The sequence below is a fragment of the Ictidomys tridecemlineatus genome, chromosome 8 (genome assembly GCF_052094955.1).
Source record: "Ictidomys tridecemlineatus isolate mIctTri1 chromosome 8, mIctTri1.hap1, whole genome shotgun sequence".
NCBI lineage: Eukaryota > Metazoa > Chordata > Mammalia > Rodentia > Sciuridae > Ictidomys > Ictidomys tridecemlineatus.
This window is the reverse complement of record NC_135484.1, coordinates 156078983-156104726: the sequence shown is the minus strand read 5'-3', so window position 1 is coordinate 156104726 and position 25744 is coordinate 156078983. Positions and strand designations below refer to the sequence as shown.

At 41.3% G+C, this 25744-nt stretch overlaps 1 protein-coding gene and 1 pseudogene across 1 annotated transcript; both read right to left on the bottom strand.

Moving 5' to 3' along the window:
* Nucleotides 1–237: 237 nt before the first annotated feature.
* LOC144365832 (vomeronasal type-1 receptor 4-like) lies at nucleotides 238–1134 on the bottom strand. Its single transcript, XM_078018568.1, has one exon. It carries the CDS (start codon nucleotides 1132–1134, stop codon nucleotides 238–240), a length of 897 nt encoding a protein of 298 aa, XP_077874694.1.
* Nucleotides 1135–1645: 511 nt separating this feature from the next.
* Nucleotides 1646–25744, bottom strand: part of LOC101962621 (vomeronasal type-1 receptor 4-like) — a 30879-nt pseudogene continuing 6780 nt past the window's right edge.

Sequence of the window (25744 nt, the reverse complement as noted above, 5' to 3'; positions counted from 1 at the left end):
AAACCATCAAAAATATATAGGGCCATAGACAGAGACAGAAGGAGCACCCTTAGCCACATTCCTATGAAGTTGGTCATAGGATTGTCTCCAGCTTTGTGGTATAGAAATGTCCCTCTATATGACTCAGCTACACTTACGTGACTTTCACGACTCATACAGAAACACAAGACTAAGGAGAGTTTTAAACTTACTTACTAGAAGATAAATGTTACACACATGGTCTCAATGTTTGTCTCTCTAGTGACCAGGCCAACACTCAGCCAGGTGTCCATCCCTGTGCATCAGCACAAATGGGCTGAGGACAGCATAGCCAAGGTTCACAAGTTCTAGAACACTTACTTCTATGAAACGCTTCTCTAAGGAGAGAGTTACATATAAAGCCATGAAACAATCTGCCCAATAGAAGAAGAGAAAGCAGAGCATCAGAACGAGGACACTCTTTGCAGCCTTCACTTCAGGGGGGGTTCTGTGGAGGAGCTTGGAGGTCTGAAGGTGGAGCACGTGCTGGTGGTGCTTGTGGAGGAGGAAGACCATGTGGCCACTGGCCCAGCCCATGACACCCTGGAACACAGCATCTCGAAGGACCATGAGAACAATAAAAATCCATCTGATTGTTGAGTTTTGCTGTAGAAAATAACAGCAGTTCTCATTTATTCTAATTTCTGAACTGTTCATGCTGCTGGCTTTTTTAATGTAAAGTGGTAAGTTCATGCTTATCAAGGAATTGAGTATCCACAGGAAGACTAACAAGGGAAGCAGGTGCCATGCAGACCTGGGCTGCAGCCTCCCCCACCTGGAGGCTCTGGGACTGATGGTGATGGCCTGGACCACTGTGAGGAGACTTGTGGTGCAGATGGACAGGCCCCGGCCCACCCTCTCCAGATAAATCGCAGTCTTACAGCCTATGTCACCTAGGAGGTCTCTGAACCCCAAACTGGATATTGTTCTTGGCATTCCTCCTGTAATAAGTGTTATGCTATTTGTAAAAGCCAAATGGATGAGAAGGAGGTGACTAGATTTCCTCTTGACTCCTCTAAACAAGCACATATAGTTCACAAACACATAGATATTCCCCATAATCCCAAGTCCTATTAGAAACATGAACGTTATTCCCTTGAAAAGAGGCAAAACCATTTCTTACTTCATAGGCAGAAAATCTCAGATATAGCAGACACTTTTTGAAGAAGGCAATTGTATGATGATATATATCTGCAAAGAAGTATTTCACAACAGCCTTTCCTGGGGTGTAGGAACAATTAGGATACATGTAACGATGCAGATTTTGTCCAAAGGACTATTTTTCTTAGGGGGTTAAGGATCATTCTACATGCTTTTAAAAGTCATCCTGATGCCATTATTCAAAAATCTAAGTTTTTAACCCTGATTTTTTTCTAAGCTCTATGCAATCAATACCAAGTTTCTTGATCAAATCCCTGATATCCCACCTATATTCAACCTCACCTTGGATACATTAAAGCTACACTCCCCCAGTCAGACTCTTCCCTGTCTTTTTGGTTTCATTCTCTATGTTTTTATCATTGGGATGTAAAAGTCGAGGATCACACTTGGCCTTTCTTCTTTCCAATACCCCATGCACAAGCATCTATAAAATCCAGTTCCCTGAATGTCTTTAACAAATATAAATTCAGCCATAGTTCAGTTTCTCAACATCTTTTGCTGCACCACGTTTGAGGCTGGATTTTGCTTTAGAGTTTTCCTCCTTTGACGACAACAGCTTCCCTTTTGTGTTCTCTGCACACCAGTAGGACTCGGTGGTTTCACGGCTTACTAACACCAGAGTCTCTGTAGTGCTCAGAGTGACATCCAGCTCCAACCTGCACAGAGGGAATCCAACAACTCAGTCAGAGGTATGCAGGAATGAGTTTCTAGCCTGAGAGAATGGGGTTACAGACAGCGTGGAGCCAGCGAGGCTGCCCTGGAAGAGCCAGGAAATGCTGCTGCAGGGTCATCAGCAGAGGGCTGACTTCCCACTGATGCCCTCGGGGGCTCTAAGGAGCCTGGGCCAGTTCTGCATGTGGTGGTGTTTGTCAGAGTGTTAGGATGAGAGGAAAGACCCTGCTAGGAGCTGTCAGGAGATGAAGGCAGTGTGTGAACCAGGAATCCCCAACAAAACCTCCTGTAGAAGAGTAGGCTGGGAGACATTTGGCATGAACCAATTCACCTGAGTGGGGCCATGCAGGCATTTTACACCTTACAGTGCCCTGGTGGGACAGTCACCTAGTCAGCTCTGCAGCCTGCTCTGTCTTTTCCCCACCTAGTCAGCAATTGGGCTGCTATGAGGTTTAAACTGCACGGCTCACTGCCACGCAGGCTTGAACAGGAGTTTACATTTTCCTGCTAGAATTCCAATTTCATGTCTCACCTGAGAACTTATGTAAAATATGGTCAATTTCTCCAGAAAAAATAAACCAGATTGTTAAAAAAAAATACTTATAATTTGAGTGAATCCTATATACATAGAATACAATTTTGCAATTCTTCCCCTCAGCTCCTGCTATTCATTAAAAATTGCTTGAGATTCCTCTGCTAAACGTCCCTGGCATAATAAAATGCAGAAAAACAGTTTGTATCCATCTTTGGCACCATGTAACCCTTGAAAACAGGAAGATTTATATTTCAATGCTGTTTCTTCCACTAACAAATGGGGAGAATAATAAATGCACCAAAGCCTTAAACAGCACAAAATCCTACATATCTACTGTGAAATGCCTAAGATACAAGCTCTAATGACCCAGCACAGCAGTTTCCACTAGTAAGTCACGGGTGAGAAGGAGCACACTCAATGGACATCATGGCCCAGGGGACTTATCAAATGTTTGTTTATTTCTTCTTCATTTTTGAGTTTTTCTCTTATTTTTAGCCCACTCCCATCTTCCCAAATGACACAGCTCTGAATCAAATTACGGAGGCACTTCTGAGACACATAATGCACTTCCCCTTCACTCTGACAGAATAGAGTGCAGACATCATCACAGGTTGATTTTACAACTACAGTCTAAACAGTTCTGAAGGCCCTGCATTCACAGAAAGATATCACCCCCACCTGGAATTAACCCCAACAGCTGGGCAGAACACGCATCGCTCCTGGGGAAAACATTCCAAGATAAATATGAGAGCATGCTCCTTGCTTCATGGAACTGAACTAAAGGCAAAGATATTTTTTGAAATTGTAATATCAAGTAAACAATTGAAAACATACTGGAATTCAACAAGATACACTAGGATTTTAAACGGTCATTGTTTCAGTAGGCACTCTGACAGACATATAAATGCGAATTTGACTCACATGTGGGGTCTAATGCTATGTGTCAGGACAAGCAACTTCAGGGTGGATGCAGAATGAATGCCTTCACATTAAACACAGTGCACTTAGGGACATAGAAACATAATGCAGGGGGGAAATTGTATCTTAGAAACCAAATAATACATCAAACACTAGGTCAAAAACCTAGTGTAAGCTACGATGGTGACAGAACCACTGCAGGACAATGTGGAGGCTGAAGAAACTGAGCTTTTCTAAAGGCAGACAAAGCTTCTAGCCTTCTCTCCCAGGACCCTCCACAGAGCTCTTGGATGACTCCTGATCCTGAACACAGGTCAAGGTGGCTCTGCCGTAGCTGAGGGACACCTGCTGTAAAGGCCCTCATCTTCCTGGCCCAGGTGCACACCTGCAGCTCCCAGCAGAAGGGTGAAGGTCCTGAGGCTGAGACACACTCAGCAGCCCCCTTGCTCAGTCACAGACAGTAAGACCGTGACCGCTGAGGGATGTCCCCTGAGCCCGTGAGCAAATCTGATCCTAGGGACCACTCACCTTGGTGCAGACTGCAGTCAACCTCCGTGTTGGTCCTTTGAACAAGATGCAGCTCTCCAGGTTGTATTTGTACCTTCTGGGTTTGTGGGGCTCTTGTCATTAACTACCACTGGGCTCCATGTCAGTGTTGTCACCTGTCAAAGAGAAGCGCCCTCTGCAGGAGCTCAGTCCCTGAGGTGTGCCTCTCCCTTCCCTCTACAATTACTGCATTTGTTTCCTTCAGACCTTAGCTCAGTCTTAATTGGGGCCTAATTGTTTGAGAAGAAGTTTGGAGATGAGCAAGTGATCAACCAGCCACATTCATGTGACTGTTTTCCATTTATTGGCTTCCCTTCAACTTCACAAAGTTCCACAGCTGAATCATAATGGGGCCACGTTGTGTCACACAGAGGGCCACTTCCCCTCATGTTCAAGGCCTTACCCATGCACAGGGATGTGGCACCTGAGGACCAGCACTGGGGACTCTGCTTTCAGAGCAGGCCCCAGCCAGGCTCCTGGGAAGGACAGGAGTCACCTTTCTCCACCTGTGCACTTGGGCAGTTCAAGGTCATAGCAACAAAAACATGGTGTTTCTAGAACCCCATGGCTAGATGCACCCACGTTCTCCTGTCAAAAGCCCAAACCTGCCATCAAGAAAATGCAAATCAAAATTACAGTGAGATGGCACCTCAGTTAGAATGGCATTCATCAAGAATAAAAATAGGAGTAGATTCTCTCAAAACTCTGAAAAAACAGGTAAATTCTTGCATTTTTGTAGACTAGAAATTAGTACAACCATGTTGGTAATCAATACAGACATTCCTTAAAAATCTACAAATGAACTATCATATGATACAGCTACAACACTCTGTGATTTTTTTTCCAAAAACTACCCCTATAACTAGCATAGTATAGTGACCCAACTGCATCAATATCTATAGCAGCACAATTCGCAACTTCCAAGTTAGGAAACCAGCCCCGGTGATCACCAACAGATGAATGGATTAAGAAAAAGTGTTGTGACAGGCCAGAGCCTAGCCTCTGGTGCAGGACCACCCCTTCTGACTAATGGACTACCATGGAGCCAAGATCCAGCCCAGGGGCTCACACCAGCCCACACAGGATGGGGGATCTCAGTAGGCCTGGTTCACCCCTCCCCCAGCATGGCAGACACAGCCAGAGCCTAGCCTCTGGTGCAGGACCTCCCCTTCCTACCAGCAGACTACTGTGGGAGGTCAAGACCAGTGGCCCTGATCCACCCACCCCAACTTACGCAGAACAGAGACCCAGGATGCAGTAGAATCCACTGAGGGACACCAGCAGGGTCTGGAGGCCCAACATCGAGGTGAGGTACAGACAATCTGCACAGGTCCTACAAGACTAGAGGGAGGAAACTGTACTATCCCAGATCCACACTGCAAGGAAGGAAGACACAGAGAGAACATGAGAACACAAGGGAGGAAAGTGCCCCAAACACACCAGGACCCTATATAACAGAACCCATGGACAGAGAAGTTGATGAAATGTCAGAGGAGGAGGTCAGAAGGTTCATAAGTAAGTGATCTGTGAATTAAAGAAAGACCTAAATGAGCAAATACAGGCAAAAATTGATCACTCCAACAATGAGATAAGAGAGTAAACCCAGGTAGCAAAAGATTACTTCAAGAGACAGAGACCCTGAAATAAAACAAGTCAGAAATCCTTGAAACAAAGGATACAATAAATCAGATAAAAAACTAAATAAAAAGAACAACCAACAGAGTAGATCTCTTGGAAGAAAGAACGTCAGACAATGAAGACAAAGTACAACCTGGAAAATAAAGTTGGTCACACAGTGAAGAAAGTCAGAAACCCTGAACAGAACATCCAAGAGCATCACTACCCTCCACTCTATGTGGACACAGTAAAACTCTTCCATGATTGAGGTCTCAGCATGAAGGTGTTGATACTCCTGAGAACCCACCCTCACCACCTACCTTTGCCTCCAGAACTATAACTAGATGCAAATCTAAGCAGCCCCTAGAGGTGAGGTACTGAGTGTGACCCACAGGGTGGTACTCTACATTTAGAAGGAAGTTCTTGAGTTTTCTCATTTATACAAGCAGAGGCCTGGGAAACAGGTGGGAATGGATTTTAAGGGTGTGGGATAAGAGTGGAAGGAACATAAACTTATATCATGCAGGATTTATTGATACTGGCCCATAAGAAGAGATACTAGATTTAATGTAATAGCTCACAGTGTTAAAAAAGTTTTAGTTGAAGTATGGGCCCAAAGATGGCCCACCACAAATGAGCTGAAATGCTGGACAACCCTTGATTTACTGTTGATGAGGGAATCCAGAGGCTCAGGGAGACTGGAATGCAGGAGTGGATCTGTCAGGTGTGACCTTCTCCTCCATACTGTGGTAGGGGCTCCAGAAGATGTGCACTTCACCAGAACTAGAGGAAACAAATGTGTGAGAGGAGCACCAGCATCCTTGAAGAGCTCTGTGGTTGCTCTCTCTGCATGCCAGACCTTACTGTGGGAGCTGCCATCAATCAACTGCAAGACTTCACTGCAATGGGCATGATTGGATCTCAGGGAGGAAGAGGTCATGTGGCAGCCCTCAATCACCATAGACAGGGAGGTCATAGTTACAGTAATGGACAGCAAAGGGGAAGAAGTGGACACAGTGTTCTGACTCGTGTAGATCTCTGGCATTGGCTAATTAATCATGGTGTTTCTAAAGCCAAATAGATGGGAAACCCACAAAACTCTTACGTGACTTATACAAAGTACAAAAATCTCAGGGCAAATGCACAAAAGTCTGCCTCAGATCATAACAGCAGAGAATCACAGCCCCTCAGCCACTTCCTGGATGTGAGTCAATTACAGATCCAGAATCCCTGAATCAAGGGGAGGCCAGGTCTCCTTGAGGAAGGACCCTGGTACAGCACCAATATCTTACTGTTAATCTTTCTCCCATCCTCCTCCAAAGGGAGCCAAGGCCATTTACAAGATAACTGTGCATTGGGGAAAAGGCAATAATCAATCTCTGGGGGACTGCTAGACACAGACTCTGAATTGACATTGATTCTGGAGACCCCAAAACGTCATTGTGGCCCTCCAGTAAAGCAGGAGCTTATGGAATCAGGTAATCAATGGAGCTTGGACTAAAGCCCAACTCAGTGCATCCAGTGGGTCCCCAAACTCATCCTGTGGTTGTTTCCCCAGCCTGGAATGTGTAACTGGGATAGACATACTTAGCACTTGGCAAAACTCCCACATTGGCTCGCTAACCTGTGGAACGAGGGCTGTTATGGGTGGGAAGTGTACATAATACCCTTTGGCGTTGCCTGGACCTGGGAAAATAGTGAATCAAAGGCAATTCCACATCCCTGGAGGGATTTCAGTGATTAATGCCTCCATCAAGAACACGAAGGGTGCAGGGAGGGTGAATCCCACAGCACCACACCTTGATCTCCTATTTGGCCTGTGCTGAAGACAGCTGGAGAATGACAGTTGATTATCGTAAGCTTAATCAGGTGGTGACTCCAATTGCACCTGCTGGACCAGATGTGGTTTCTTCACTTGAGCAGATCAGTACATCTCCTGGTACCTGGTATGTGGCTATTGATTGGGAAAATGCTTCTGTTTCCATCCCAGTGCAAAAGAACCACCAGAAACAATTTGTCTTCAGCTGGCAAAGCCAGAAATGTACCTTCAGTGTCCTCCTCAGGGAATGTCAACTCTCCAGCACTGTGACACAGCTTAGTTCACAGGGACCTTGATCAACTTTCTCTCCCACGTGATGTCACACTGGCCCTTTATATCAATGACATTATGTGGATTGGGCCAGTGGAGCAGGAAGAGCAACCACTTTGAACTTGCTGTTGGAGCATTTGTGTATCATAGGGTGGAAAATATATCCCACTAAAATTCAAGGGCCTTCAACTTCAGTAAAGTTTCTGGGAGTCCAGTGGTGGGGGGCCTGCGAGATAGCCATTCCTTGTAACCTGAAGGATAAGTTGTTTCATATGGCCCCTCCTACAGGTAGGAAAGAAGCACAGCACTGTGGGCCTATGTGGATTTGGAGAGAGCACATTTCTCACGTGGGTGTGTTCCTCCAGCCCACCGACCTAATGACTAGAAAAGCTTCCTGTTTTAGTGGTTTCCAGAACAGAAGAAGGCAATGTAGCAGGTCCAGGCTGCTGGGCAGGTAGCACTGCCATTCGGGCCATATGACCCGGCAGACCCATGGTCTTTGAAGTGTTAGTGTAGATGGGGACACTGTCCAGAGTCATGGGCAGGCCCCATAGGTAAATCACAGAGGAGGCCATTGGGATTTTGGAGCAAGGCCCTGCCATCACCTGCACACAACTACTGTTTCTTTGAGAAGTAGCTCTTGCCTGCTACTGGGCCTTAGAGGGAACTGAATGCTTGACCATAGGCCACCAGGTTCCTATATGACCTGAGCTGCCCATCATGAATTGGGCATTATAAGACCCCCCCATGCCATAAGTTTGGATATGTGCATCAGCACTGTGTCATTAAGTGGAAGTGGTGGTAACATGATCGGGCATGTGAGGGACACAAAAGCACAAGTTGGCTGCATGAAGAAGTGGCCATATTGCCCATCACTCCTGGTCCTGCTGCAGTACCTTCTGTCCCTCAGTATGAACCTATGACTTCATGGGGTGGACCTTATGATCAATTGACAGAGGAAGAGAAGACTGATGCTGGTTCAAGGATGGCTCTGCACCATGGTACCACCCAGAAATGGAAAGCTGTGGACCTGTTCCCCCTTTCTGGAACACACCTGAAGGTCAGTGGTGAAGGGCAATCTTCACAATGGACAGAACTCTGGAAAGTGCATCTGATTGTGCATTTTGCCTGGAAGGAAATTGGCAGATGTGTGACTATTCAATCCATGCACCACAGCTAATGGGTTGGCTGGATGGTGAGGGAACTTGAAAGAACATAATTGGAGAATTGGCAACAAGGACATTTGGGGAAAAGTTGTATGAAAAAATCTCTCTTAATGGGCAAAGGATATGAAGATATTTCTGTCTCATGTAAATGCCCACCAAAAGGTGACCTCAGCAGGAGAGGATTTAATAATCTGATAGATAGGATGACCCAATCTATGGATAGCAGTTAACCTCTTTCCCCTGCCATGCCTGTCACTGCCCAATGGGCTCATGCACAGAGTGGTCATGGTGGCAGGGATGGTGTTTATGCGTGGACTCAGCAGCATGGACATCCACTCACCAAGGCTGGTTTAGCTACAGCCACTGCTGAGTGTCCAGTTTGCCCACAGCAGTGACCAACACTAAGCCCCTTATGGCATCATTCCCAAGGAGATCAGGCACAGCCTGGTGGAGGTTGATTACCTTGGACCTCTTCCATCATGGAAGGGGCAGCAGTTTGTCCCTAGTGGAATAGACACTTATTCTGGGTATGGATTTGCCTTCCCTGTCTGTAGTGCTTCAGCAAAAACCACCATCTGTGGACTTAGAGAATGCCGTTTCCATCATCATGGTATTCCACACTGCATTGCTTCAGACCACAATACTCACTTCATGGCCACAGAAGTGAGGCACTGGGCTTGTGCTCATGGATTCATTGGTCCTACCTGTTCCCCACCATCCTGAAGCAGCTGGCTTGATGGAACAATGGAACAGCTCTTGAAGATGCAGCTGCAGCACCAGCTAGGGGCAGTACATTGCAGGGCTGGACAAGGCTCTTCAGAAGGTGTCTGTACTCTCTGAATCAGCAGCCACTATAGGGCACTGTCCCTCCTATTGCTGGAATTCATGGTCCAGGAGTCGAGGTGGAGGAAGGAATGCTACCACTCACCATCACCCTAGTAACCCAGTAGGAAGGTTTTGCTTCCTGTCTCTGCAACCTTCTGCTCTGCAGGCCTGGAGCCTTAGTTCCAGGAGGAGGAATGCTTCTGTCTGGAGATGCAACAATGATTTCATTCAACTGCAAGTGAAGACTTCCCCCTGGTTACTTTAGGCTCCTCATGCCTCTGAGTCAACAGGCTAGGAAGGGAGCTATGGTGCTGTCCTGTGAGTGATCCAGATTACCAAGGGGACACTGACTGTTATTCCACATGGAGGTAAGGAGTCACACTCCTGGAGTGCAGGAGATCCCTTAGTATCACCCTGTCCCATTATTACAGTCAACAGAAAACTACAACAACCCAATCCTGGCAAAATGACAAATGTCCCAGACCCTTCGGGAATGAAGGTGTAGGTCACACGTTCAGGTAAGGAGCCCAATCTGCTGAGGGCTTCCTGAAGGTAGAGGGAATCCAGAATGGTAATAGAAGAAGGTAGTCATAAATGCTAACTAGTCTCCTCGTTTCTGTGACCAGTCACAGAAACGAGGAGACTGTAATTGTCATTGATAATTCTTCCCTATTCCATTCAGAATATCTTTGGGCGCCTTACCCATGCTTGAAGAGGAAATGATTGTTACTCTCATGTTACTCATCATGTAACGGAATACTGATTGACTTATCAATAGTAATGTTTTTTGTTTTCTTTCTATTCTGGGGAACAAACTAGTGCATTCAATTGTAGGAATGATACTTCTGTAGGGAGAGTTATGACCTTGTTATGTGTATTTGGAATTTGATTATGATGTAAAGGGTCATATTTGGATATCAAGTGGACAAGGGTGGACTTGTAATGGTTACTTTGAATTGTCAGGCTAATTGGATCTAGAGATGCCATGGATTCAATGTATGATATGTCAAGATGATTGTAATGTTTTGAGCAATTAATAAAAAAATTTTTAAAAAAGAAGATCATGGGTGTGTCAGTGAGGGTGTGCCTAGGAATGACTGACATGGAGACCCTCTCTAGCACCAAGCCATAGGGCAATGGCTTGGATGGAATAAAAATTGGAAGAACAAAGAAGCAGCAGCACATGCAAGCTCAGGTCTGGACAGAATCGTGATGGCTGCCACCTTCATCTGAGGATATTGGACTCTACACTCCTCCAGAGTGAACCCTGGCAGGGATTCTCGAGAACCCTTTGGTCTTGGACTAGGGTGGCAACATTGATCCCTCCTGTTCGGTGGCCTCAGCCTCTTGGACCACACAGCTACTGATTCTTCCAGCTGTGCAGCCTGCAGATGGCCACTGTGGAGTACCCAGCTTCTGGTCACATAAGCCAACCTCACAAGTCCTCCTTGTACAATTAAACTTCCTCCTGATTCTGTTCCTCTAGAGAACCATGACTAATTCACATGGTAGAAATCAAGCAAGTTACATGCATCCTACAGACAAAGGCTCGGAGCGAATGTTTCCATTCCTAACAGGAAGAATTGAGGCATGGAAAGAAGGACCAGCCCCAACAAAAGACCAAAACTCAGAAGGACAAACACCAAATCCTGTAGCCCCAAGTCAGACATCCAGAGCACCTGGTGGTGAGAACAGTTATGCTGTCCAACAAGCAAAAGTGGCACAAAGTAAATGTGGGTCAGAAGGAACTTTCTCTCTTCACTGATCAAAGCAGAGCACAGTGCTTTGGCATCATCAAGATGAGTGCATTTGTATGACAGAAATTATACACTTTGAGACCTGATGATGGTTTTCATATTAAGGTGCTGATTTTCCATCCCTCGTCCTATCAGTAATATATGTGAGCACTGCTCATGAATCTATCTATAGACCCACACGTGACTCAGTGGACCAGATAAAGGGAACCTCTAGTCATCTTCAGCTTTAATCCTTTTCAGATGAGATTGGGCATGTGAAGGGTGCTCTGGCCACAGAACTTTTAATTTGTTTGAAATAAAGAAGTACATACCAGCATCTCATAATACAACAGTTGGTATAACTAGTGATATGACTTACATCCATCACTTCTGACCTCTCTCTTTCACAGGGGTCTTTGCTTATTTAATTGACACTAATTTACTCATATTTGTTGGGTACCATTAGATGTTTCTGTATGTATATGCACTTAATAATACTCAAATCAGGGCAAACATACACACACATACAACCTCTAATGTATAATTTTTTTGATGCTAAAAACAAGGAAACTGATTTTACTTCTTCCACTTTAGAAGTCTTGTTAAGGAAGTTGGATCCTAGGCCAATGAAGAACTGGGCCTATTTTTTCTTCTATTAGACACAGAGTCTCTGTTCTAGTGCCTAAGTCTTGATCCACTTTGAGTTGATTTTTGTGCATGGTTAGAGATAGAGGTTTGATTTTATTTTATACATATGAATTTCCAGTTTATTTAGCACCACTTGTTGAATAGGCTATTTTTGTCTCCAGTGAATATTTTTGGCACTCTTGACTAGTATGAGATAATGGTATTTGTGTGGGTTTGTCTCTGTGTCCTCTATTCTGTGCCATAGGTCTACATGTCTCTTTTGGTGCCAATGTCATGACATTTTTGTTACTCTAGCTCTGTTGTATTGAAAGCTTTTTCTCAGCAAAGGAAACATGAGGAGAGAGTCTACAGATTGGGAGAAAATCTTTACCACATGCATCTCCAATAAAGCATTTATCTCTAGGATATACAAAGAATTCAAAAAACTTAATACCAAAAAAACAAATAACCCAATCAATAAATGGGCTAAGGAACTGAACAGATGCTTCACAGAAGAAGAAATACAATTGATCAACAAATATATGAAAAAGTGTTCAACATCTCTAGCAATTAGAGAAATGGAAATCAATACTACTCTCAGATTTCTTTTTTATTGGTTGTTCAAATCATTACAAAGCTCTTGCCATATCATATTTCATACATTTGATTCAAGTGGGTTATGAACTCCCATTTTTATCCCGTATACAGATTGCAGAATCACATCGGTTACACATCCACGTTTTTACATATTGCCATACTAGTGACTGTTGTATTCTGCTGCCCTTCCTATCCTCTACTATCCCCCCTCCTCTCCCCTCCCCTCCCATCTTCTCTCTCTCCTCCATCTACTGTAATTTATTTCTCCCCCTTGATTTTTTTCCTTTCCCCTCACATCCTCTTATATGTAATTTTGTGTAACAATGAGGGTCTCCTTCCATTTCCATGCAATTTCCATTTTCTCTCCCTTTCCCTCCCACCTCTCGTCCCTGTTTAATGTTAATCTTTTTCTCATGCTCTTCCTCCCTGCTCTGTTCTTAGTTTTTCTCCTTATATCAAAGAAGACATTTGGCATTTGTTTTTTAGGGATTGGCTAGCTTCACTTAGCATAATATGCTCTAATGCCATCCAATTCCCTGCAAATTCCATGATTTTGTCATTTTTAGTGCTGAGTAATACTCCATTGTGTATAAATGCCACATTTTTTAAATCCGTTCATCTATTGAGGGGCATCTAAGTTGGTTCCACAGTCTAGCTATTGTGAATTGTGCTGCTATGAACATCGATGTAGCAGTATCCCTATAGTACGCTCTTTTAAGGTCTTCAGGGAATAGTCCGAGAAGGGCAATAGGTTGGTCAAATGGCGGTTTCATTACTAGATTTTCCAGGAATCTCCATACTGCTTTCGAAATTGGCTGCACCAATTTGCAGTCCCACCAGCAATGTACAAGTGTACTCTTTTCCCCACATCCTTGCCAGCACTTGTTGTTGTTTGACTCCATAATGGCTGCCAATCTTACTGGAGTGAGATGGTATCTTAGGGTGGTTTTGATTTGCATTTCTCTGACTGCTAGAGATGGTGAGCATTTTTTCATGTACTTATTGATGGATTGTATGTCCTCCTCTGAGAAGTGTCCAGGTCCTTGGCCCATTTGTTAATTGGGTTATTTGTTTTCTTATTGCTTAATTTTTTGAGTTCTTTGTATACTCTGAATATTAGGGCTCTATCTGAAGTGTGAGGGGTAAAGATTTGTCCCCAGGATGTAGGCTCCCTATTTACCTCTCTTATTGTTTCTCTTGCTGAGAAAAAACTTTTTAGTTTGAGTAAGTCCCATTTGTTTATTCTTGTTTTTAACTCTTGTGCTATGTGTGTCCTATTAAGGAATTTGGAGCCCGAACCCACAATATGTAGATTGGAGCCAACATTTTCTTCTATCAGACACAGAGTCTCTGTTTTGATATCAAGCTCCTTGATCCATTTTCAGATAATCTTTGTGCATGGTGAGAGAAAGGGAATCAGTTTCATTTTATTGCATATGGATTTCCAGTTTTCCCAGCACCATTTATTGAAGATGCTATTCTTCCTCCATTGCATGCTTTTAGCCCCTTTATCGAATATAAGACAGTTGTAATTTTTTGGATTGGTTTCTGTGTCCTCTATTCTGTACCATTGGTCCACCCGCTGTTTTTGTTACCATTGCTCTGTAATACAGTTTGAAATCTGGTATCGCTATACCTCCTAATTCACACTTCCTGCTTAGAATTGCTTTTGCTATTCTGGGTCTTTTATTTTTCCATATGAATTTCATGATTGCTTTATCTATTTCTACAAGAAATGCCATTGGGATTTTGATTGGCATTGCATTAAACCTATAGAGGTTTTTTGGTAATATCGCCATTTTGATGATGTTAGTTCTGCCTATCCATGAACAGGGTATATTTTTCCATCTTCTAAGATCTTCTTCTATTCCTCTCTTTAGGGTTCTGTAGTTTTCATTGTATAAATCTTTCACCTCTTTTGTTAGATTGATTCCCAAGTATTTTATTTTCTTTGAGAATATTGTGAATGGAGTGGTTTTCTCATTTACAGTTTAGAAGATTTGTCGCTGATATACAGGAATGCCTTTGATTTATGCATGTTAATTTTATATCCTGCCACTTTGGTGAATTCATTTATTAGTTCTAGTAGTTTTTTGCAGACCCTTTTGGGTCTTCTAGGTATAGGAACATATCATCTGCAAATAGTGATAATTTAAGTTCTTCTTTTCCTATCTTAATGCCTTTAATTTCTTTTGTCTGTCTAATTGCTCTGGCCAGTATTTCAAGAACTATATTGAATAGAAGTGGTGAGAGAGGGCCTCCCTGTCTTGTTCCAGATTTTAGCGGGAATGCCTTCAGTTTTTCTCCATTTAGAATGATCCTAGCCTGAGGCTTATTGTAAATAGTTTTTACAATGTCGAGGTAAGTTCCTGTTATCCCTAGTTTTTCTAATGTTTTGAACATAAAGGGATTCTGTACTTTGTCAAATCTGCGTCCATCGAGATGATCATATGGTTCTTATCTTTAAGTCTATTGATGTAGTGAATAACGCTTATTGATTTCCGTATATTGAACCAGTCTTGCATCCCAGGGATGAATTCTACTTGATCATGGTGCATGATCTTTTTGATGTGTTTTTGTATCTGATTTGCCAGAATTTTATTGAGGATTCTTGCATCTAAATTCATTAAGGATATTGGTCTGTAGTTTTCTTTCTTTGAGGTGTCTTTATCTGGTTTGGGAATCAGGGTGATATTGGCCTCATAGAATGAATTTGGAAGTTCTACCTCTTTTTCTGTCTCCTGAAATAGATTGTAGAGTATTGGTATTAGTTCTTCTTTAAAGTTCTTGTAAAACTCTGCCGTATATCCATCCGGTCCTGGGCTTTTCTTGGTTGGTAGTCTTTTGATGGCTTCTTCTATTTCCTCACTTGATATTGGTCTGTTTAGGTTGTTTATATCCTCCTGACTCAATATGGTAGTTCATATGTCTTAAGGAATTTATTGATGCCTTCACTATCTTCTATTTTATTAGAGTATAGTGTTTCAAAATAATTTCTAATTATCTTCTGTATTTCTGAATTGTCTGTTGTGTTGTTGCCTTTTTCATCCCGTAAGCTAGTAATTTGGGTTCTCTCTCTCTTCTTCTCTTTGTTAGCATGGCTAGTGGTCTATCAATCTTATTTCTTTTTTCAAAGAAACAACTTTTAGTTTTGTCAATTTTTTTATTGTTTCTTTTGTTTCGATTTCATTGATTTCAGCTCTGATTTTAATTATGTCTTGCCTTCTACTGTATTTGCTGCTGATTTGTTCTTCTTTTTCTAAGGCTTTGAGGTGTAGTGTGAGGTCATTTATTTGTTGGCTTTTCCTTTTTTAAGGAATAAACTCCATGAAATGAATTTTCCTCTTAGTACTGCTTTCATAGTGTCCCAGAGATTTTGATATGTTGTGTCTGAGTTTTCATTTACCTCTAAAAATTTTTAATTTCCTCTTTGATGTCTTCTGTAACCCTTTGTTCATTCAGTAGCATATTGTTTAATCTCCATGTGATGTAGAATTTTTCCTTTCTCATTTTATTATTGATTTCCAATTTCATTCCATTACGATCAGATAAAATGCAGGTTAGTATCTCTACTCATTTGTAATTGCTAAGATTTGTCCTTTGACATAATATATGGTCTAGTTTTGAGAAGGATCCATGTGCTGAGAGAAGAAAGTGTATCCGCTTGATGTTGGGTGGTATATTCTGTATATATCAATTAAGTCTAAATTATTAATTATATTATTGAGCTCTATGGTTTCTTTATTCAACTTTGTTTGGAAGATCTGTCCAGTGGTGAGAGAGGTGTGTTAAAATCTCCCATGATTATTATGTTGTGGTCTGTTTGACTCTTGAACTTGAGAAGTGTTTGTTTGATGAATGTAGCTTCACCATTGTTTGGGGCATATATATTAATGATCCTCAAGTCTTGTTGGTGTATGGTTCCCTTGAGCAGCATGTAGAATCCTTGTTTAACCCTTTTGATTAACTTTGGCTTGAAGTCTATTTTATTTGATACAAGTATGGACATCCCTGCTTGCTTCTGGGGTCCATATGAGTGGTATGATTTTTTCCAACCTTTCACCTTCAGTCTGTGTATGTATTTTCCTATCAGATGAGTCTCCTGTAGGCAGCATATTGTTGGATCTTTTTTTTAATACATTCTACCAGCCTATGTCTTTTGATTGGTGCATTTAAGCCATTAGCATTTAGGGTTACTATTGAGATATGTATTTCCAGCCATATTTGGTTATGTTTGTTACTAAACATGATTTGTTTTTCCTCTATGCTTAGTTTTTCCTTTACTGTACTACCTCCCACTGTTGGTTTTCATTGTTATTTTTTATTTCCTCTTCCTGTAATGTTTTGCCAAGGATGTTTTGAAGAGCTGGTTTTCTAGATGCAAATTCTTTTAACTTTTGTTTATCATGGAAGATTTTTATTTCATCTTCAATCCCGAAGCTTAATTTCACTGGATACATGATTCTTGGTTGGAACCCTTTTTCTTTCAGCATTTGAAATATGTTGTTCCAGGATCTTCTAGCTTTCAGAGTCTGTGTTGAAAGATCAGCAGTTATCCTGATTGGTTTACCCCTAAATGTAAACTGCTTCCTCTCTCTTGTGGCTTTTAAGATTCTCTCCTTATTCTGTATGTTGGGCATCTTCATTATTATGTGTCTTGGTGTGGATCTCTTATGATTTTGTACATTCAGTGTCCTGTAGGCTTCTAGCATTTGGATTTATTTTTCATTCGTTACGTCTGGGAAGTTTTCTAGTATTATTTCATTGAATAGATTGCTCATTCCCTTGGTTTGGACCTCTACACCTCTTGTATCCCAATAACTCTTAGGTTTGGTTTCTTTATGTTATCCCATAATTCTTGGATGTTCTGCTCTTGATTTCTTAACATTCTCACTGAGCTCTCTATGTTCTTTTCAGGTTGAAAAAGTTTGTCTTCGTTGTCTGAAGTTCTATCTTCTAAGTGTTCTCCTCTGCTGGTAATACTCTCATTTGAGTTTTTAATTTGGTTTATTGTTTCCTGCATTTCCAGGATTTCTGTTTGTTTGTTTTTTATATCCCCTATCTCCCTATAGCTGCTTTCAGATTTCATCTCACTCCTGTCAGAATGGCAATCGTCAAGAATACAGGCAACAATACATATAAGTGAGGATGTGGGGAAACGGTACATTCATACATTGCTGGTGGGACTGCAAATTGGTGCAACTGCTATGGAAAGCAGTGTGGAGATTCCTCAGAAAATCAGGAATGGAACAACCATTTGACCCAGCTAGCACATTCCTTGGTTTATACCCAAAGGACTTAAAATCTGCATACTACAGTGATGCATCCACATCAATGTTTATAGCAGCTCAATTCGCAATAGCTAGACTATGGAACCAACCTAGGTGTCCCTCAATAGATGAATGGCTAAAGAACATGTGGTATATATACTCAATGGAATATTACTCACCTTTAAAGAAGAATAAATTTATGGCATTTTCCAGTAAATGGATGGAGTTGGAGAATATCATACTAAGCAAAATAAGCCAATGCCACAAAACCAAAGTCTAAATGTTTTCTCAAATATGTGGATGCTAATTCACAATAAGGTGGATGCACTAGGGAAGAATAACATTACCTTAGATTAGGTAGAGGGAAGTGATGGGAGGAGAGGGGTGGAGGGGATGTGGGGAAAGGAAGGACAGTAGGATGAAACAACATTATTACTGTATGTATATATGTGACTGCATGACCCTTATGATTCTGCAACATGCAACTCAGAAAATGAGAAATTACATCTCATCTATGTATGATATACCAAAGTCCACAAATGCATTCCACTGTCGTGTATAACTAAGTAAAACAAAAATAAAATAAAATAAAATAAAAAAACAAGGAAACTGTCTCCTCCAGCTTTCAGAAATATACACTGTTACCATTATAAGCTAATGCAGCTGAATCATAGCTCACCAGAACTCCTTGCTCCTATCAACCTGGAAACTTTGTTTATCCACTTTGGCTCCCCTGCCATGCACAGGTGCCTCTGGATGGGTGTCCTGCTGGCGGACAGCACAGCAGGTACCTTGACCACACTGACCCCACCTCCCTAATTCCCCACAACATCTGGTGGGGCTGCTGCTCATCTGTGGAGCCTGGCCTGGTCCACCACTTGGCAAACCTATCAAACACCTGCCTAAGCCAGTGTGGCAGCAGCAGGGCTCTGAGACGAGGTGGCCGAGTGGTTAAGGCATGGACTGCTAATCCATTGTGCTCTGGACTGTGGGTTTGAGTCCCACCCTCTTCGTAAGAGACTCTTATTAACAAGGTGGAATTCAAACCAGTTCTACCCAAAGTTTAGCTGACTCCCTTAAGTTCTCCTGGACCCCCTCCTCCTGGTCAAAGAGGGGTGTTTTCACCTCACCACCGTGGCCACTGGAGCTGGAGAGAAGCCCATTCCAGGCTAATTTTAGAAATTCCTAATATGAGCAGTAAAATTCACCAGAAAGACACAGTCAGCAGACACCAAGGCAGAAATCCAATTAGATTCTCCAGACAAATTGGCATGAAGAAATGTGTGGCACAGAAGAGATGGCCAGGGTCTTCATGGACTGTGCATAAATTCAAAAAGTTTATCCTCGAAGATGCTCAAGGGCCTTGGTAACAACTGTGCAGAGATAAAAATTCACCTGATTTAGGGACTGACTTTCTTTTAATTTTAATAGTTGTATTGTAGCCAAAGGAACTGATGTGCTGTAATCAAGTTTACCACACTCCGGGTTTTTTTTCCTTTTAACAATATTTATTTAATTATGGTATTAAAATATAATCTGATTTTTAAAATTATTTTATTTGTTTTAATTATTTATTTATGACAACATAAAGCATTTTGATTCATTGCATACAATTGCAGCACAACTTGACAATTCTATGTTTGCACACAATGTAGCATCACACCATAGACCTACATGTACCCATGGTAATGATGTCCATCTCATTCCACCATCTCTCCTGCCCCCATGCACCTTCTCAACCCTTCCTCCCCTTTACCCAATCAAAGTTCCTCCATTTCCCCATGCCTCCCCAATCCCTGTTATGGATCAGCATCCACTTATCAGAGAAAACATTTGGCCTTTGGTTTGGGGGATTGGCTTACTTCACTTAGCATGATATTCTCCAACTCCATCCATTTGCCTTAAAATGCCATGATTTTGTTCTCTTTTAATGCTGAGTAATAATCCACTGTATATACCACAGTTTCGGTATCTTATTGATGGGCGTTTTGGTTACTTCCACAGTTCATCTATTAAGAATTGAGCTGTTGTAAACATTGATGTGGCTGCATCACTCTATTATGCTCATTTTAAGTTCTTTGGGTAAAGACCAGGGCATGGGATTGCTGGGTCAAATGGTGGTTCCATTCCAAGCTTTTAAGAAATCTCCATATTCCTTTCCAGAATGGTTGCACCAATTTACAGTGCCACCAGCAATGTATGAGTGTACATATTCCCCACATCCTCAACAGCACCTATTATTGCTCATATTCTTGATAATTGCCATTCTGACTGGAGTGTAGTTTTGATTTGCAATTCTCTAATTGCTGGAGAAGTTGAACATTTTTTCATGCATTTGTTGATCAATGGTATATCTTCTTCTGAGAAGTGTCTGTTCTATTCCTTAGCCTATTTATTGATTGAGTTTTTTGTTTTGGTTTGGTTTTGGCATTAAGTTTTTTAAATTCTTTATATATAATCAGATAAAAAATTCATTAGAAAGTATCATTCACAGATAGATCACTTGGAAGACAGAACCTTACACAATGAAGAGAAATATACAATCTTGAAGATAATGTTGACCACACAGTGAAAATGGTAAGAACCATGAACAGAACCTCCAAGGATTAGGGATAACATCAAAAGACTAAAGCTAAGATCTATCAGAATAGAGGAGGTCACAGAGATTCAAACTAAAAGAATATTATTGCCCCTTTTAAATCAGGGCCTTTTGTTGTGGTGGTTATTGAATTTGTTCATGTGTTTGTTATCAATATTTTTTTGCCTGTACCAACAGTCTCCCTCTGAGCTACACCAACAGCCCTTACTATGAAGTATTTAAGTTTCTTTTATATTTCCTGAATGTAAATTCCCTGTGAGACAAATATTTTCTAAATATGTTCACCTATTAGGAAGTTAGTTCCTTTTCTCCTGTTCATTCTGTTTTGTTTTTCCTCTGCAAAGCATTTTAAGATCATTTGTCAGTTTGTCTTAGGTTTGCTCTCATTTTGTTGACTTGTCTAAGTATCTTTGCCTACTGCAATGTCCTACATCTTTCCCCGTGTTTTTTCCTACTACTTTTGTTGCTTCAGCTCTTACATTTAAGTCTGTGATTTATTTTTAATAGATTTTCTAGGTTGTAAGAGACAAGAGTCCAGTGACATTCTTCCCATGTGGACATGCAATTTTTTCAAGACCACTTCATTGAGAATCTGTTCTTTCTCTAATGAACCTTCAGAGCAGCTTTGTGGACACTCAATCAACTGTAGATGTATGAGCTACTTCTAGGCTCCCAGATATTTTCATTAGTGAAAGTGTCTGTCTTTATGCCAACACCATGCTCTCTATACTCCTACAGATTGGTAGTGTATTTTGAGTTCTGAAGTAGTGTAATGCCTCCTACTTCATCCTTTTTGCTTAAGATGGAAAAGGCTGTGCTATTAATTCTCTGAGGATATACATTTTTTTCTCATAATAGAAAAGGAACATAGTTCTCAACAACAGTGCACACATAATATTCAGAATCACATTGGCATATGCAAAATTGTTTTCTCTCCAGGTCCTGGCTAACTAATTATTTCTTCTCTCATAGATAAAAAACAATCTACCAGGTGTGAGGTATGTTTTCTGAATTTGACTTGCAGTTTTCTGAGAGTTAATGATGTGGAGTGTCTCCTCACATGCTTTTAGGACATTTGCATGTCTTCTTCTGAAAAGTATTTTTCTAGTCCCCTATCCATGTATAACATGCTTAGTCTTGGGATTTTGGCTATGCACATATATGAGAGACTCACATAATTTGGATGGTAAAACCGTACTAGTCACATAGTTTTCAAATGTGGGTCTCCTCCCATTGCTGACTTTTCAATGTGTTGAGTGTCTGCTTTATGTGCACAATGTATTTAGTGTGATATAATCCCACATGGTAATTTCTTCTATTTTTTTCTGTTTTGAAAGTCATATCTAAAAACTCACCGAGGAGACAAAGTTGAGGAGTGCTTTTTTATTTTGTATTTAAGGAGTTCTAAAATTTCACTTATATATTTAAATCTTTGCTCAACTTTGATTAGAGTTTTGTGTATGTTTTAACATTAAGGCCCAATATCATACTTTGCATGTGGGCATCTAGTTTTAGCAACACCATTTGCTGAAGAAATTCATGAGAATAGCTCAGCATCTTAGATGGATTCTGTTGGTTCTTTGCCATGAATCTAACATCAAAATGGGAAGTACTAGCATTGAACTAGGAGAGTTAAACACAAAGGGGACCATCAGATTCCAAGGTCACACGTGCCATATGATGGCATTGAATCACTAAGGGGCAATGGTCATGTTTACTACCATGGAAACAATCAGAATTGGGAGACCTAGAGATCTTTGGCATTGATCAACTGATCATGGGGTCTGTAGGAAGGAAACATGGGAGTTCTGCCCAGTTGCTTCTGGGTCTGTAGAAGGAGTGAAACCCCAACTTCTGTGAGTGGACACCTGACTCAAATCTCTAGAACAGGTTTCATGGCTCCTCCATTAACTCCCACCCTGGAGCCAGTCTGCAGACACAGAGCTGCTGTGTGGAGGGGGAGGGAGCTGCCCATGAGGGACCTTGCTGCCCTGCCAGAGCTCGCTGACCCCTTCCTCCTACTCTTCTCCAGTGACACGGACGTTCACCTAATAGAATGACTGGTCACGGCAAGGAGGGAACCATCAGACATTTCAGTGATTAACTGACACTGGGTATGAACTGACAATAATCACTAAAGGCTCAAAATGTTCATGCATCCACCAATAAGAGGAGGATTTTGAAGTTTGTCATCAATGCAGTTTTCTGGGGCCCAAGATCCTGTGTATGAAATCCACTATCAATTAGGAATATTTGATGGCTTTTACCTGATGTTTTCATTGTTGCTTTCAAGATATTTCTTTGTTTTTATTTTTAGCAACTTCAGGTCTATGTATAAACATCAATGTTTCAATTCCATATAACAAGATCTTCAGGGTTTCTGAATGTGGAGGTCTGACTCACAAAATTGGGGAAATATTCTGTAATCTGTACAATAAACATCATGTTAGCTTTCTAAGGCACAACTGATGCAGAGTTCATCTCACTGTTTATATTTTACTGCTTTAAAAACCTACAGACATTTGAGAAATCAAAGAGATTGCTGTCCTGCCAGTCACGTCAGAGGGCTCCAGGCCAGTGTTTCCCATCCTCTCTCCTCTCTCCACTCCACATGTTGAAACACTCTTAATCACATGCACCATTCTTTTCAATTATTTACCAATTATGATTTCAGATGTACTTTTATTTTCTCAACTCAATCCCCACATTTTAGAGTAAAAAATAAGCATACTTATGTGGGGAAACTAAAATCCAGGCAACCCTTGACAACTTGTTTCCAACTGTCATGGGCCATCTTCCAGGTGTCTGTCTGTTGCAATGCTCAGCCGTCTAACCCCCTGACTCCACTTTACCTGTCACTCATTCCTAGCTGCACTTATGGGATTTGCACTCCTTGCCCTTGAGCCCATAAGTGACCACATGTTCAGGGGTGGCTCACTTTGTCTCGTTCTCTTGCTAGATTTCAGGACACAGCTGTCACAGGAGAAATGTGGGCTAAGACACTATGACACACTTTAACTTCAAGGACACCACCACTTTATCAAGCAGATGAACTCCTAATTTTTGAGAATGACATGATAACAGTAAAAAATTACTTTAAATATGTTAACATATTATCAATGGAAAGGCCTTCACCATTTCTTCCTAGAGAATTAAAACATCCAAAAATAAACAGGGTCATAAGAAAAACGTAGAGGACATCTTGAAATGAAGGGGAAGGACCTCTATGTCAAATCTGATATCTTTAAGATATAATCAATAAGTTGACAGTATCAATAATATTTCAAAATGTTTAATCAAACACATTCATGCCAGATCTGTGCTCTCTACACAAATATATGTTTTGTCCATTTAAGAAAAAGGAAAAGTAAGTTCATTTCACTATGAATCAGAATATGATGTGTATTTCTAAAAATAGGGAGAGAACATCAAGCAGTGTAAAGACTTTATCAAACACTCTGGAAAAAAGTCATGATTTGTGATCAATACCAACTTATCATTTATTGGAGATAAAATGCATTCAAATAGGGATTTACCAATCAGAAAACATGAAAAGAAAAACTAAGCTATTTTCATTGTGCCTCCATTGACATTTCTATCAAACAAGACAACTACACTTTCAATCTCTTTAGTCTTGCAGATTTTATACTATAGATGACATCCAGTGAAGTATGTTATTCTATTTTATATGTAAATATTATAATTATGAAGATATGTTTTACTAATTATAGATACACCTTACATATCAATATACATATCAACAGAGTCTGAGATTTATAAAAGAAGTAAAACAAGCAAACATTCAGGGTCCTAGGAGAGATAGAGGATCATCCATAACCAGATTCAGATGACGTCTCTCACAGGACTCCACAGAGAGATAGAAGAAACACACTGTGCCACCTGCCTATGACAGATGTCATGGACTGTCACCAGATCTGGGTACGGAAATGAGCCTCTCTGTGGTTCAGCTACCCTTACTTGATTTTCCCATTACATACAGCAACACAAAACTAAGAATGGTTTCAAACTTACTTATTGAAAAATCATTGAAACAGACATGTGCTGACATTCAGCCAACTGTCCATCCCTGTGCATCAGCACAAGTGGACTGAGGACTGCATACCCCAGGTCCACAAGTTCTACAGCACTTCCTTCTATGAAATTATTCTCTACGGAGAAAGTGACATTTAAAGACATAAAGTAATCTGCCCAATAGAAGAAGAGAAAGCAGAGCATCAGAAGGAGCACCCTCTTTGCAGCCTTCAACTCAGGGGGGGTTCTGTGGAGGAGCTTGGAGGTCTGAAGGTGGAGCACGTGCTGGTGGTGCTTGTGGAGGAGGAAGACCATGTAGCCACTGGCCCAGCCCATGACACCCTGGAACATGGCATCTAGAAGGACCATGAGAACAATATAAATCCATCTGATTATTCCAGTTTTGTGATTGAAAATAACAGAAATTATCACTTCTAGTAACTTCTGATGTGTTCACACTCCTGATATGTTTGATATAAAACGGTAAGTTCATGCTTATCACGGAATTGAGAAACCAAAAGAAGAGCAACAAGGGAAGCAGGTGCCATGCAGACCTGGGCTGCAGCCTCCCCCACCTGGAGGCTCTGGGACTGATGGTGATGGCCTGGACCACTGTGAGGAGACTGGTGGTGCAGATGGACAGGCCCCGGGCCACCCTACTGAGGTAAACCACCACCTCACAGGCTACGTCACCTATGAGGCTTCTCAACCCCAAACTGGACACTGTCCTTGGCCTGCCTCTAGTAAGAAGTGTTACCATGTTTGTAAAAGCCAAGTGGATGAGAATGAGGTGGATAGATTTCATGGTGCTTCTAAACAAGCCCATATTGTTCACAAGAACAAGGATGTTCCCCACAACTCCAAGTCCTACTAGAAACACAAAGATAGTCCCCTTGACAACATTCAACACCAATTTCTTAATTACAGGCAGATATGCTTGGACGTAGGAACACCTTTTGAAGAAAGAAACATTAATGATAATACGTATCTGCAAAGAAATATTTCACAGCTGAAATCCCCAGAGTGTAAAAACAATCAGTTTCAATGTCATGGTGCAGATTTTGTTCAAAACAATATTTCATTTTCTGTAATAGTTTGAGGAACATTCTACATCATTTAAAACACCATCTTGAGGACTATTATTCAAAACAATAAATTGTTAACCCTGAATTTTTATAAGATCCATATCATCAATACCAAGCTTGCTTGTATCCTTGGATTCCCATCTATGTTCAACCTCAGAATGTATACATTAAACCTGTACTCCCCCAATCAGAGTTCTCCCTGTTCTGTATAAATTTCATTCTACATATTCTTATATGGCAATGCAAAAGTT